Genomic DNA, 15,015 nt, shown 5'->3' with positions numbered 1-15,015 from the left:
AGTAGGTGTAATTAAGGCAGAAGATGGCATCGGGGTCTGACAGGGTGAGAAAGGTGTATTAAATATCAGTAATGAAAATAATAGCCAGGTGTTGGTGTATTGTGGGTACCACCTCATTTAAGTCACATTACCACTCAATGAGGTGCATCCTATCATTGGCCTCCATTTTTGCATCAGGAAACCACGGAGCAGGTTAAGTCACAGGACCGAGTTTGCAGGGCTCATTGGTGGTGGAACCAGAATTTGAACCCAGACCTATCTGACCCCACGTTTCTGGTGGGAAGAGCCGGCCCTGCATTAATGCATTTTCTATGCTTTCTTCTTCCTTCCAGTTGTGCTAGTAACTGGGGAGTATTGCAGGGAATTTCCTAGCTGACAGCCACTCCCGTGCACACTGCAGCAAGGGCTTCTCGTTCAGGTGCCCACAGGCCAGTGGGAGACATCCTTGCCTTTCTGTGCTCCCCCGCACCTGCCTTTTGCCTGATGACTCTTCATCTTCCCGGCACCCTAAGTCGTGGAAAGAATGTCAAATCCAGATGCAGTCTGTTATCCCTGTCCTTAGCAGGTGCAAGTTTCCGGTGTTTATAAAATGGGGGCAGAGGGGACGGACCGAATAGCTAAGTTGGTTGATTCTTCGGATGTTATCAAACCACATTCCCTCCCTCCCAGCTGTCATCCACATCTGTACAGCAGAACAGTGATACAAGGCCTGCCCCAGGCTTTAAGGATGAAACGAATACGCCTTTGTGAAAGGGCTTTGTCGAGAAATAGTGTGTGGAATGGCTGTTATGTAGATCAGAAGAGAACTTGAAGGATTGCTAAATCAGGCTTCAATAGGATTAAAGCTTTTGTTCCTCATTCCCCATGTAAAACTTAATCACATTGGTGAGAGGAGCATTGTCTGTATAGAGGATAAAGGTGACCCCACCCCGTGGGTTAGATTCAGATGAGCTCTCCTGCCCCCCTCCCTCCCTCCGTGAGTCAAGGAGGACTTGACCTGGCGACCTCACCGCGGAGAGGTCCTCTAGCCCTGATTCCCTGCAGCGGGGAGAGCGGCTCTGTCCGGACACAGGGTGGGCCGGCTGCACAGCCGGCCTGCCCCCTCAGGGGCTTCGGTTTTCCTCTGCGGAGCTACTGCTGGGCTCTCTCCTAGGCAGTTTCTTCACGATGTCAAATAACAGCTGTTGAGACAGACATTTCATCCATCTAGAAAAGACTTTGAAGTTTCTCTCTAGTCACATTTCTGTTCTTTTCAGTCAGGGTTCTTGTTAAATCACGGGTAGTTCATTTTGATCAGTCTCTCAGTCACACATACATTTTTTTCCTACAGAAAGTCTCCACATTTAACCAAAAAAAGGAAAAGCTGCGCTTAACCTCAGACCTGGACACAGAAATTTTAGATTCAGTTAATGAGGAGACATTGCTCTTTTGTCTTTATTAATTTATCTTGTTTAGTAATTAGTAAAATAATAACCAAGTACCCAGAGGCCAAGTTCAATTAATCTTGCTATCTTGCCATCAAATTAATGACGAGATATCACTTCTTCTAATTCTTAAAACAAATATGCGGATAATTAAAAGCCCAAAGCTTGTTCCAGGGATGTTTAATGAAAGCAAAGCAATTAGGAGAACAGGCTTTGATAGCACCCAAGTCATCAAGTTATTATGCCTGTCTTTAACAAGGCTCTTCATCATCCTTTGTGTTGCTTAAACCTCATGCAAACCAGTGGAAAAGATGAGTCTAACATTTTTAACAGGATTTATCAGAGAATCAAACAGGGTTTTGGTAAACTCTGTAGTTAAGCCTTCTGGAAGAAGAAAGGTACAAATCAACGCTTGGTAAATCAATGCAAAAATATGGGTTATTTTTCTCATCCTTCTTTAGGAGCAGATTTGGGGACTAGGGTGATATAGGTTAATCATCCTAATGGCTTCATTGAGAAACATCTCAACATCTCATTCTCCAATATCTGACTTCAAGTTAAGCTCGCTCGACTTAAACTGTCTGTTCTTTTGTCCTTATCCTGGTTCAGGCCAAAGTTTCTGTTTGTTGTAAAGGCTTCTCGGGGGCCTCTCATTCTAGCGTTCTTCCTGGAACTAACTGTATGGCAGAGAAAGCTCTGTCCGCGGGAGATGTGTAATCGCCGATGGAGGAGATACTTGCTGCTGGGATATGGCTCTTAGTCTGAGACTGCACTTCCCAGCTCCCATCACATCCATGTGACTACTCTTCACTGAAGGAATGGATGTGAAAGGGAAGAGTGTCATTTCTGGGCCAAGGCTGCTAAGAAGATGGAGCTTCTCCCAGAGGCTGGAGCACAGAACCACCCCAGGAAAATTTACCACCAGCCAGTAACACCCACAACGGACGGCTGAATGTGTTACACCACTGAAACGAGGGGGTTTGTTTGTTACAGATGTCAGCATCACTTCGGTTAACGTACATACAGCTAGCAAAGCCCCACCAGGTTATTCTTTATGCTTTAACAGTATAACTCCGGTATTGTTACTCTGCCACTTAACTTCCCCCAAAGCATGCGTGCACGCGCACACACACACAAGGATATAAATATGAGCAAATGCAAAAATAAAAAAGAATCTCACTGACTTTCTATTGCCTAATGAAGTCCAGACTTCTTACCCTAGCATTCAAAACCCTCCTTGACCTACCCTGCCTTGGTAATAATGGCTGGATGAGCCACTATTTCCCTATATGTCTTCTAGGCTGCTTTTTCTTTCCCCCATGCCCTTAAACTGCACTCTCCTGACTTTAGGTCATATCACCCCATTTGCTGGAATGATCTCCTCTCACATTTTTGTCCATTGAAGACCAATCCGTTTTTCAAAGAATAGCTCCAATATCATCTCCTCTGTGAATCCTTTGATGAATCCCTAGATTTAAAAGACATCTGATTCTAAACTTCTGTGGTACCATGCCTTGCTTTTCTTTTTTTTTTCTTTTTTCTTTTTTTTACATTTATTTTTATTAGTTGGAGGCTAATTACTTTACAATATTGTAGTGGGTTTTGTCATACACTGACATGAATCAGCCATGGATTTACATGTATTCCCCATCCTGATCCCCCCGCCACCTCCCTCTCTACCCAATCCCTCTGAGTCTTCCCCATGCCTTGCTTTTCTTCATTCATTTACTTACTCGGATATTTATCAAGTTCTTTTTTTGTGTCCAGAAACACTGCGTGTGATTCTGGGGATATAAGAACAAGGCCTCCTTCAAAGGGTTCACAGTGCGCTCTGAAGAGCCATATCCATAATGATGGTGGAAGTGCAAAACAGTGTGTGTGCACACAGGAGAGAGTGAGGGAATGAGAGTCACTCAGTCGTGTCCCACTCTCTGCGACCCCAGGGACTGTAGCCTGCCAGGCTCCTTTGTCCAGGCAAGAATACTGGAGTGAGTAGCCATTTCCTTCTCCAGGGGATCTTCCCAACCCAGGGATCAAACCTGGGTCTCCCTCATTGCAGGCAGACTCTTTCCAGTCTGAGCCACCAGAGAAGCCTACTACTAAGAGACATTTCCAAGTATAAAGACAGGTCAACTTAAAAAGTATCAGCAGATACATGCTTGACTTTATCTTATAATCTATCGACAATACATTAGAATATGTAATGGATCCATACACTTTTTCCAAAGGAATACCTGAGACAGAAGTAGCAATAAAGTTATACATGACAATCATCAATCAGATGAAATAATTTAGGTGAAGCTTATCTCTCTTGAAGAGATGGGGACTGGGCAACTGGTCAGGAAGGAAATATAATGTGCTTTTAACTTTGTATGAAAAATAATGTTCATTTCCATGTTGCTTTTGAACTGTGGTATTGGAGAAGACTCTTGAGAGTCCCTTGGACTGCAGGGAGATCCAACCAGTCCATCCTAAAGGAGATCAGTCCTGGGTATTCATTGGAAGGACTGATGTTGAAGCTGAAGCTCCAATACTTTGGCCACCTCATGCGAAGAGCCGACTCATTTGAAAAGACCCTGATGCTGGGAAAGACTGAAGGCAGGAGAAGGGGTGACAGAGATGGTTGAATGGCATCACCGACTTGATGGACATGAGTTTGGGTGAACTCCGGGAGTTGGTAATGGACAGGGAGGCCTGGTGTGCTGTGGTTCATGGGGTCACAAAGGGTCAGACACGACTGAGCGACTGAACAGAAATGAACTGAATCATGTTGCTGAACATAGTTCTCTTTTTGCAAAATAAATCCTCTACTTCAAATTACTGTCCGAATGTTTTAAGAAAGGTTATGACTCTTTCTAAAAGATGTATATTTTGTCCTGTCATATTTCTGAGAGGGCCATTTTAATATCTAACTTTAACTTGGCTTTTCCAGAAAATAACTCTGTTCTGGTGTTTAAAGCTTCAGCTCTAACACTCCATAGTTGGTCAGACCAGACAAATGAGAAATAAAAATGCCTCATGCCATAAATACTTCTATTTTTGACAGATCTATTTGTGGTTTATTCAGTAGATGTGGTTTTGTTTTACCTGCAGAAACCAAAAAACTGTTATCTTGTATGTCTAACTATAATATATTGAAATTCATTTCCAAAGGCTAATTTCTTCTCACTTTTTGTCTTAATTTGGATAGATTTTCTTGTCAATATCTTAAAACATATATGCTTTCTTCCATTTTAAAGAATATCCATCAAAACAACAACAACAAAAATAGCGAAAAAAAACCCCAAAATAAAAATAGTTTCATGTGTTTCTTACTCTCTCTGTCAAAAAAACATTTTAGAACAGAATCTGACAGTACGAGTCCTCAGCCTGAATCAATAGTGTTTTATTTTACAAACCTGTAAAATCTCAGCTCTGCCACTTATAAGTCATATGAATTTGGATAAGTAACTTAAGCTCTCTGTGTCTCAGTTTTTTCATCTTCAAAATGGGGTTAATATCATCTGCCCTAGAGCATTATCATAGGGTTTAAATGACACCACAATAGAGATGGCTGTTACACAGTAAATATTTATTTAATAAGTATTAGCCATTATTATCAGAGAAGGCAATGGCACCCCACTCCAGTACTCTTGCCTGGAAAATCCCATGGACAGAGGAGCCTGGTAGGCTGCAGTCCATGGGGTCACTAAGAGTCGGACATGACTGAGTGACTTCACTTTCACTTTTCACTTTTCACTTTCATACATTGGAAAAGGAAATGGCAACCCACTCCAGTGTTCTTGCCTGGAGAGTCCCAGGGATGGGGGAGCCTGGTGGCTGCTGTCTGTGGGGTTGCACAGAGTCAGACACGACTGAAGTGACTTAGCAGCAGCAGCAGCAGCCATTATTATGCAATACTGTGCAACCATTAAAAATAAAAATCTTATAGACTAATGAAATATCTTAGAATGTGGTATATTGCTTGAAATATATTGTTAGCTTAAGAAAACAGAAGACAAAGTATACACACTGAAAAATTCCTAAATTAAAAATATGTATATATGAATATAAAAACACTGAAATGCCAGTAGGATGTGTGTGGAATATCAGTAGTTACCTCTGTACAGTGAGATTGTGGGTGTTTTCCCCTCATTTGTTCACCTCTATATTTTCAAAGTTTCCACCAATTTAACATATTTATAATAAGAAAATAAGAATGGATTATTAAAGAAACTATCTCTGTCCCAGTATAAGAAATTTTTGATGACACCCAAAGATTCTGGGCTGGAAAGCCCCTGCATCATGTGATTGAACAATTTTCATAAATCAGATACTTTATTGCTGGAGAATTCTGTATCTTTGACTTGTGAGCAACTTTTGAACATGTGAGCATTGAACAGGATTTCAGCACACCTGACATTATAGTCAGAAACATGTAAGAAGTCTATAGCTCGGTTTACATAATCTCCTAATCGGTGAATTTAAAGCAAAATAAACTCAAATATACCACAGAAAAGTTAAACGTAAGTGGACTAGATGTGTAATGGACGTATTTAATGAACCTTGGGAATCACCAAAGCACTGTTTATCAAGGGGAATTTTTGTGTGGAAATGATTTTGATTTTTTTTTTTTTTAACCAAATAAGATCAAAGAACAAGGAGTCTTTTCCAGGGTCTAGTAATAAAATTTTCTTTCTATGAGTTGCCTTAATTAGCCAGAAATGTTCAGGATTTTCTTTCTCTGGTAATTTTAAAGAAAGACTTTCCTATCCCATCCCACCCACTCTGCTAATGGTGTGGCCGCCTTGGCCAGGAGCCAGCTCATCCCACTTGAATGGTACTTCTCTGCTATTTTTTATTATAAGCCAAGCGATTGAATTGTTATAGTTGTGCCCCAAGAAATGAATTAATAACTCTTGCTGGCTTCAAATAAGAAGGAATGCCTGAGATATTGACACAGGCTGCCTTTTTCTGAACATCGCATATTCAAGTTAATATGCCTGTCACGTGTGGGGGTGACACCACTGTTATCATCTGTAGGGTGTTTTCAAATGAACAGCCATTGAATTTGTTGGAATTAGAGACACAAATTAGAGTTTTTACAACATCCATTTTCTCTGTTGCCAGAAAGATTTGTTCTGAACAGTCTCCTGAATTTTAAGTATTTTAAGCAGGCTTTATTCCTCTTTCTCAAACATGAATTTACCAGTCCACAAAACTTTGGAAAAATTTAAGAAATGGCAAGCAGAACACAGCCGAGAGGACACCACCCAAGAAATGTGTTTAGCCGAGGCTTCAGGATTCACAACTATTAAGGCCTGTGTAACGGAAGTCTGGGAGATGGAGGGGAGAGACATGCAGGATGACTACAGTTTGTGAAAAATTCTTCTCCTTCCCCTTCTTTTGAAAATAATCCACAGGCATCCAAGCAGAGGAGATCTTTAAAAGCAATTCTACTTAGCCTTCTCATTATTCTGTTTGGGGAAACAAAACAACTATAAAGCAAGCGAAAAACAAGCCGTAAGTAGGTGAAAATGAAAGAGAAACACATTTTGATCTGCCATGGCATAATTTAATAGGAAAAAATGTTCCTAAAAATATGTCATTTATGGAATCAAATTCCAGCCTGAGAGCCAAAGTAGTTTATTCACTCATTTCTCATTTATTCACTCATTTGATGTGTTATTAAAGACTTACCATGTACTCGGCACTTCATTAGGCACTGGGAATTCAGGGGCAAACAGGCAGTTCAAACCCTTGTCTTCAAGGATCTGGAGACAATGAATTAACACATCCGATACCTTCAAGTATAATAAGTACATGAAGAAAAGTAGGAACTTTAAATGCTTACCACTATCTGTATTGCCATTTGTTTTGGGAGCTGTATTGTTAACGTCTGTTCTCCTGCCCCTTTAATTGGAATCATAGATCTGGTTCAGTGAAACCAAGAAAGCTCTTTGGAGACTGTGTTGATTTTCTATGGCTGCTGTAACAAATTACCACAAACTCAATGCCTTAAAATCACACACATTTATCTCACTGTTTCTGTAGATGAGAAGTCTAGGTGAGCTTGACTGGGCCCTCTGCATAGGGTCTGCAAACTTGAAATCAAAGCTGTGGTCCTTACGGAGGGAAGAATCTGCTTCCAAACTTGTTCAGATCATTGTCCAAATTCAGTTTCTTGTGTTTATATGACTGGTGGCCCCATATTCCTTGCTGGCTGTCCTCATTCCTTCTCCTGTCCAGGGGTCCCTTCCAGCAACAGGAAGTTGAGTCCTTCCCATGCCTAGAACCTCTGACTTCTCCTCTGCCACATCTCTCTGCCTTTCTCTTCTGCTCTGTGAGAAAACTCAGTGGGTTAAGGGTTCAAATGATTACACTGAGCCCACCAGGTCCTTCAGGACAATCTCCCTACCTTAACGTTTGAAACCTTATTTACATCTGCAAAATTTGCTCTGCCATTGTAACATAACATTTTTTTAACATTCATGTAAAAAAAATTTTAATAGACTTTAGCAATCTTGTTATTATGTTTTATCTTTTTAAAATTATTTGCATCTTAGTTGCAATATGCGAACTCTTAGTTGCAACGTGTGGGATCAAGTTCCCCAGCCAGGGGTTGAACGGAGGCCCCCTGTGTTGGGAGCTCCAAGTTGAGTCTTAGTACTGGACCACCAGGGAAGCCCCTATTAATAGGTTCCAAGGATTAAGGCATGAACATCCTGGGGTAGGGGGTAGTGGGGGAAGCATTCAGACCTACCAAAGATAAATTTCAAACAGTGGCTTTCACTTAATTATGCCTAAAGAATCTGTGCTTAATAAGTATGGGCTGTTCTTCTATTTCCAGGACATTCACTTGGCCAGGAGATTATACGACATGGCTGCTCAAACAAGTCCAGACGCTCACATACCAGTGTTCTTGGCCCTCATGAAATTGCAAACTGTGCATTTGCTCCAAGATATCCTGTTTTTTAATGTAAGTTTGTCTCAAATAGGTCCCAAATCTCTGGAAACTCCAACGAGCAACTCTTGGGCAGAGGGATGAGGGGGAGATGATGTTCTGAATAAAGTGGGAGGCTTGGGTTTATTTTTGACAGAATGTCTCTTGCCTGCAGTTTACAAGGAGATGGAAATGGATGACATTGGACAACACCATTGGACCATACTGGGATTTATTTGTGATTGGCCTAATTGTTGCTGTGCTGATCTTCTTGCTTAAAAATCGCTATGGGTAGGATCTGGACCATAGAAAAACCTGCTCATGGGAACCAGTCCACTTCAAGTTATCTTCACTAAATAAAAAACTTCCCCATCAGACTCAGGAGCCTGCTGCTGACTTCTTATACAGGCCTTGAGGGAAAATGGACAAAGACTGGGACCTGTCCTCTAAGAAACCATTTCAGACCTCCTGCTTAGCTGAGATGACTCCTTGTGGGGAGAGGTTTGTTGGAGACTCATCAGCTAAGATTCCCTTACAGACTTCTCGTCTTGGAGCGCTCCAGTCCCACGTGTTAGTCGCTCAGTCATGCCCGACTCTTTGGGACACCATGGACTGCAGCCCATCAGGCTCCTCGGTCCATGGGATTTTCCAGGCAAGGATATTGGAGTGGCTTGCCATTTCCTTCTCCAGGCTCTAGTCCTGAGTTAGGGATAAAGACCACCCATTTTCATGTGGTTGTGACAACCTGTCCCCTTTTGAGAGGACAAATGGGTTTCTCGGCCCCTACAGACATACTGAACTTGGGAGAAGGGAGAGTTTGGGAAGGGCAAGAACACAGATCCCTCAGAATTTGAGAAAGGGAAAAATTACAAACAGATCTTATCTTGAGGGAATGACCTGGTGAACCACAGTCTATCTCTGATGAGCCAAAGTTCCTCATGGCAGTGCTGTGCCCGGGGACTGACTCAGCCTCCTCACCGGGGTCCTTCTGTCTGAGCTCCCTTCGCAGCCGTGTACTGAACAGCTCCATCTGGGGCCTGTCCAGCATTGCATCCCTCTCTTCCAGTCCTCACTGGAACCCTGGGCACTCCCCTTCGGAGGACTCACAGTGGGTAACGGTACAAGCCTCCAAGAACAGAAGGTAAAGGGCCTGGCTCTTGTCCCCCTGATGGATGAGGCAGGGCTGGGGCCCAGGGCTGGGGCAGTGGGGAGGAGACAGGTGCAGGAGATCCACGACTGAAGTCAAGGGCCAGGTTGAAATCTCACCCTCACTGAGCCTCGGTTTCCTGACCTGCAAAATGAAAAAATCGATCTTTTCATCTTTTTCCCTTGGGATAAAGCTACCCACTCCAGTATTCTGGCCTGGAGAAACCCATGGACTGTCCATGGGGTTGCCAAGAGTCGGACACGACTGAATGACTTTTTCAAGATCTTAGAGAGCTGGTATGAAGATTAATGGGATAATGCATGTAAAGGAATTATCCCAGGGTCTGGCATCTAGAATGAATTTCCATAAATGGCAACTTTTAATATTCTCTAAAAGCTCATGGCAGATTGGTTGAAACATGGGGACAGTTGAGGTGATAACAGTCAGTGTGGTTTCAGTACCCAGAGGTTAGTTCTCCAGCCAAAATGCTGGGTGTTTAGGCAGGAAAAGATTGTACTTGACTACTTGAAAACCCAAACTAGGGACAGGAAGAGAGTTAATTGACAATGTGTATCGTAACCAGAAAGGAGAGTGAAATGGATTTGGAACCAAACACCCTGTGTTTGAGGTCCAGCTTTGTCCCTTAGTAGCTCTGTGACTTTGGGCATAGTTTCTCCAAACCTCAATCTTTCCTCCATCAAATGGGGTTAATTCCTACCTGACTGGAGATTTGTGAGATTTCAATAAGCCTAACTTCACAGATGGGGAAACAGTGGAAACAATGGCTGACTTTATTTTTTTGGGCTCCAAAATCATTGCAGATGGTGACTGCAGCCATGAAATTAAAAGACGCTTACTCCTTGGGAGGAAAGTTATGACCAACCTAGACAGCATATTAAAAGGCAGATACATTACTTTGCCAACAAAGGTCCATCTAGTCAAGGCTATGATTTTTCCAGTAGACGTGTATGGATGTGAGAGTTGGACTGTAAAGAAAGCTGAGCGCCAAAAAATTGATGCTTTTGAACTGTGGTGTTGGAGAAGACTCTTGAGAGTCCCTTGGACTGCAAGGAGATCCAACCAGCCCATCCTAAAGGAGATCAGTCCTGGGTGTTCACTGGAAGGACTGATGCTGAAGCTGAAGCTCCAATACTTTGGCCACCTGATGAGAAGAACTGACTCATTTGAAAAGACCCTGATGCTGGGAAAGATTGAGGGCAGGAAGAGAAGGGGATGACAGAGGATGAGATGATTAGATGGCATCACTGATGCAATGGACGTGGGTTTGGGTGGACTCCAGGAGTTAGTGATGGACAGGGAGGCCTGGTGTGCTGTGGTTCATGGGGTTGCAAAGAGTAGGACACGACTGAGTGACTGAACTGAACTGAACTTCACAGATGCTTTGTAAACACTGTATATCCACATGCCAGCCACAGTCTTTCTTTGGCTATTAACTATCCAGGCCTGTCTGAGGTCCAAGTATTTAGAATTTCCTGCACACAATCCTTGACTTCCTAGAGAGTTCCATTTCCAAAGGACAATAAAAGCCCAATTTACACATGTGAAAGGAAGGAGCAGGCAACATCGAAACCTCAGGTCAGGGCCTAATGCATACGCTGGCCGTGCAGTTCTATCTGACAGGTGTCTGGAATGCAGCACATCACATTGGGATAAATGCAGAGGGGAGTGTAGAGTCGGTGAGCCCTGGCTCCAGGACCAGGTGAAGAGTGAGCTCCTTCGAGGTAAAGCCTGTGAGAACAGCTGCAGGTGGGGCAGAAAGGGAGACGGCGGTGTGCTGTGTCGAGGGGAGCACTGCCTGAAACCTAGGAGCGGGGCCAGGGTGAGCTCATCACTTCCCTGTTTCAGCTCGTTGCTCCAAGTGAACACGAGCCAAAGGCTCTGAGAGCAAGCGTGGTTCAGGGTGTCTGACTCATTCAGACGTCTGTTTCTGGGCTTCTCCTCCCGAGCCGGGGCTGTAGCAGCTCCCTCGCCCACACCTGGGCGGCCTCGTGGTGATTGATCACCACACACTTTCACACAGAGCCTTCCCGCACGTGTCTCAGTCAGAGGACTTCTGGTAGCAGGAAAATAGCGGTGTCAGCTTCCCTGAGGTCCGCGGCCAGTCCAGCTGCACGTGAGCCCTGTGAGGGTGCGGGGTGGGCCTTCTCGTCTCTGAGTACCCAGGGCTCCACCTACGGAAGGTCCTCAGCCAGCACTGGGTGACCAACTGGTCCACACCCGCCTTCCTCACCCCAGCCCGGGCCAGCTCACCCCCTTCTCTCAGCACAAGCCTGTCACGAAGTGCACAGTGACTCACGTTTTTACACCCAGCACAGCAGCTGGTCCTTCAGTTCCCAGCTACAACACAAGGGAGGTTACAGTGGAGTTTATCTGTGATTCACACAGTTTTCTCACCTTAGGAAAGCTGATGCTCTATAACTTTTAAAACTCCCAAGGCTGAATTAAACAAAAATCTCTGCGGGTGGGAGCCAGGCAGCAGAGCCTGGGTCGAGGTCTACTGTAACCCACAACACGGAAGTGTGCTATAAACGATTCCGTGTAAGGCGGTGACTCTGGGTTTCGCTAGACTCGGTGCTTGGATGGAGAGCTGTGCTGGGGACATTCACAAATGCGCCTCCGGCCAGGTGGGGGCGATGGCTGGGCCTTGGCTCTGCTGGGGTTGCGTGAATGACCAGGCCTGCCTCAGGTGGCTGGACAAGACTCTGGAACATCTTCGTTCCAAGCCTGTCTCTCCAGGGCCGGCTAGTGACCTCAGGCAAATGAGTCTCTCTATGGGACTCAGTTTCCTCAACTGCAAACTAAGAAAGATTTCTCTAATGTCTTACAGCTCCAAAGTTTTATAATTCCAATCCAGACTCTCAATATAACATTAAGATCTATATCAGAAAATGTCTTAAAATCTTTCCATGTATGGCAAGAATGATTTTTTAGGTTGTTTTAGCTTTTTTTTTTTTCCTGCCACCTAATTAATTTCATTCAGCATTTGTGCATGTGTTTTGATATGGAAACATTATTTTGTGGTGTGTGCTTGTGTGAAATGATTTATCCTAATTTGTGTTTTATTAATTAGAAAATAATTTCTAGGTGAAGATAAAGTGCCTCTGAAAAAAAGGAATGTTCACTCTTCACCTGATAGAATATTAGGGCAAATCTCTTATATTTCAGGTTTGGATTTTACCATAGATGCAAAACAGCTGTCTGAGGGCCTATGACATTCTTTTTTAAAAAAGGAATAATGACTTTAAGCAGTATCTGTTTATTAATCAGTCTTTTTGTATGAGCAAGAGGAAATTTTATGTAAGACAAATGGTAAGCTAGCATCGTAATAGCAGTCAATAATTTGTTCTTGAAAGCTTCTCTAAAATTCATTCTGTCTGGGATAATAATAGCCAACATATCATGCTTATAATGTGCCAGGCACTGTTCTAACTGAATGTGTTATTAACTCATTAGATCTTTACAACTACCTTTCCTGGAGGATAATGTATCATCTTCCGTCTTTTCCAGAAGAGGAAACTGGGGTCAAGTAACTTGTCGAAGGCCACACAGCCAGAACAACCAGGTCCAGAGTCTGTGCTTTTAATCCCCACACTGGACTGCCTTGAGAAAGTTCATAAACAACTCTTGCAAGTGACTGCATTCTCATAGCTGATCATAAGTTTTCCTGCAACTATTCAAATTATTCAAAAAGCCTTCACAATGCCAGGAGTTGTGCTAGGCTGTATTTCCCCAAACATGTTCACAGTCTTGCAGGGTACCCCTTGATAAAGGGGTTATTGGGTCATTAAGTCTGGAAGATGCCATAAAGTATAGCCTTCTGTGGGGCTTCCCAGGTGGCACTAGCGGTAAAGAACCTACCAGCCAATGCAGGAGACATAAGAGACCTGGGTTTGATCCCTGGGTTAGGCAGATCCCCTGGAGGGGGAAATGGCAACCCACTCCAGTATTCTTGCCTGGAGAATCCCAAGAACAGGGGAGCCTGGTGGGCTACTGTCCATAGGGTCGCAAAGAGTTGGACATGACTGAAGTGACTTACCAGGCATGCATACATAGCCTCTTGTGGGAGATTCACAACAATGTGGGCATAGTAAAGACTCTGAAGCATCTTACAGGAAAAATACCCACTGAATCTTGTGTGACTCAGCTTTTCCAACCATATTACCTCTGGAAACTCTTCCTCTCCCCCCTGTTCCAACCCTTATCTTCTTTTGTAGGACCTAGTAACACTGTAATTTGAGGGCTATTGCACTGCACATGTAAGTCATCTTATTAGCTTGGTTTCCAAGCTTGGCGCTTATTCTCTGCTGGGCATCATACAATCTAAGAATGGTGCATGTCAGCAGGTGAGTAACCAACACAAGATAAGCTGGTTAGTGATGGATTCGACAGGCAGGTCTGATTTCAGAATTCATGCTGATCACTCTCCTAGGCCCCCCGGTATCTAATGACAGCCGGATATCTTGTCTGAACCAGAGACTATCATCCCCAGTCATCCTGATGCGGGCCTTGCTGTGACCTCACATCAGGGTCTTATTTTCCAGCACCAAGCCCTTCCCTGTTCCCAGTTCACCTGGCCCCTGAAATCTGAATCCCCCTGCTCTGCGAGATACTCAGACACCACTGGAACCCCAACCAAGGAGCTGATCCCTGAAGTTTGAAGCTGAACTTGCCTGGTGCCCCCACTGTCTGTATTTCCAGGGTCCCGTTGCCTCTTGTGCTCATGGGGATCCCCCTGTTGTCTGCCTGGCAGCGAGTCCATCTGGACCATCTCCGTGGCTGATGAACCCTGATTATAGCAGCGCCACTGCTTAAAGGGTTGAACACTTAGCTGAAAGGCAGAAGTTGTAGACAAAGAACATCAAATAAAGGGCTAACGGAGATGGAACTCAGAGAAGTTCAGGATGGCCCAGGAGAAGAAGGCAGGATGAAGTTGAACTGGATGAAAGCGAGTTTAGAGTGGAAGGGCCCCGGAAGAGTTTGAAGGGCAGGGGGTCCTACAGGGGCGGATTCCAGTGCAGGACTGGGCATGTGTTGGAGACGGAGGAGGTTCCAAGACGCTGGCTGACACATACTACACTTAAAAGGGGAGAAGAGATGTAGAGAAAAATGACTGGGACATCACACAGAAGGCTCCGACCCCCAAAAGAAGACAGTGTGATAAAATTAAACGCTTCGTCCCATACAAAACCAAAGTCACATTGGCTCTTCCATGCATGTGACCTTGGGGAAGTCATCACAGCCTCTCTGAACCTGTTTCCTCATCTGAAATATGGGGCAATGGTACTAGCATCTACCTGCCAGAGAGCTGAGGAAATGAAAAGAGAATTGAGCATGCTTATCAGAGCCTCAGCACATTGCCTGGCAGAGGCGTAATACACTCTGGTTTAAAAGGAGGGCTCTGCCAACCCATGGCACCTTGGTATGAGTTAAATGAAGCTGTTTTTGTTGAGAAGTTAAGCTGGCTTCAGTTGAAATCCAAGTTAACGTTGAAAAGACAAGTC

The 15,015-nt window shown here is 44.0% G+C and overlaps 1 protein-coding gene across 1 annotated transcript in view; it reads left to right on the top strand.

Moving 5' to 3' along the window:
• Positions 1-8,716, top strand: part of SEL1L2 (SEL1L2 adaptor subunit of ERAD E3 ligase) — a 109,787-nt gene extending 101,071 nt beyond the window's left edge. The window contains exons 19-20 of the mRNA XM_043883788.1: positions 8,254-8,382; positions 8,522-8,716. Of these exons, the coding sequence (XP_043739723.1) occupies positions 8,254-8,382; positions 8,522-8,641 (249 nt within the window). The 3' untranslated portion in view covers positions 8,642-8,716. The remainder of the gene's footprint in view (positions 1-8,253; positions 8,383-8,521) is intronic.
• Positions 8,717-15,015: the final 6,299 nt, after the last annotated feature.

This window comes from Cervus elaphus, chromosome 23 (assembly GCF_910594005.1).
Source record: "Cervus elaphus chromosome 23, mCerEla1.1, whole genome shotgun sequence".
Lineage (NCBI taxonomy): Eukaryota > Metazoa > Chordata > Mammalia > Artiodactyla > Cervidae > Cervus > Cervus elaphus.
Note: the sequence above shows the minus strand (reverse complement) of the source record. Positions and strands in the feature narration are given on the sequence as shown.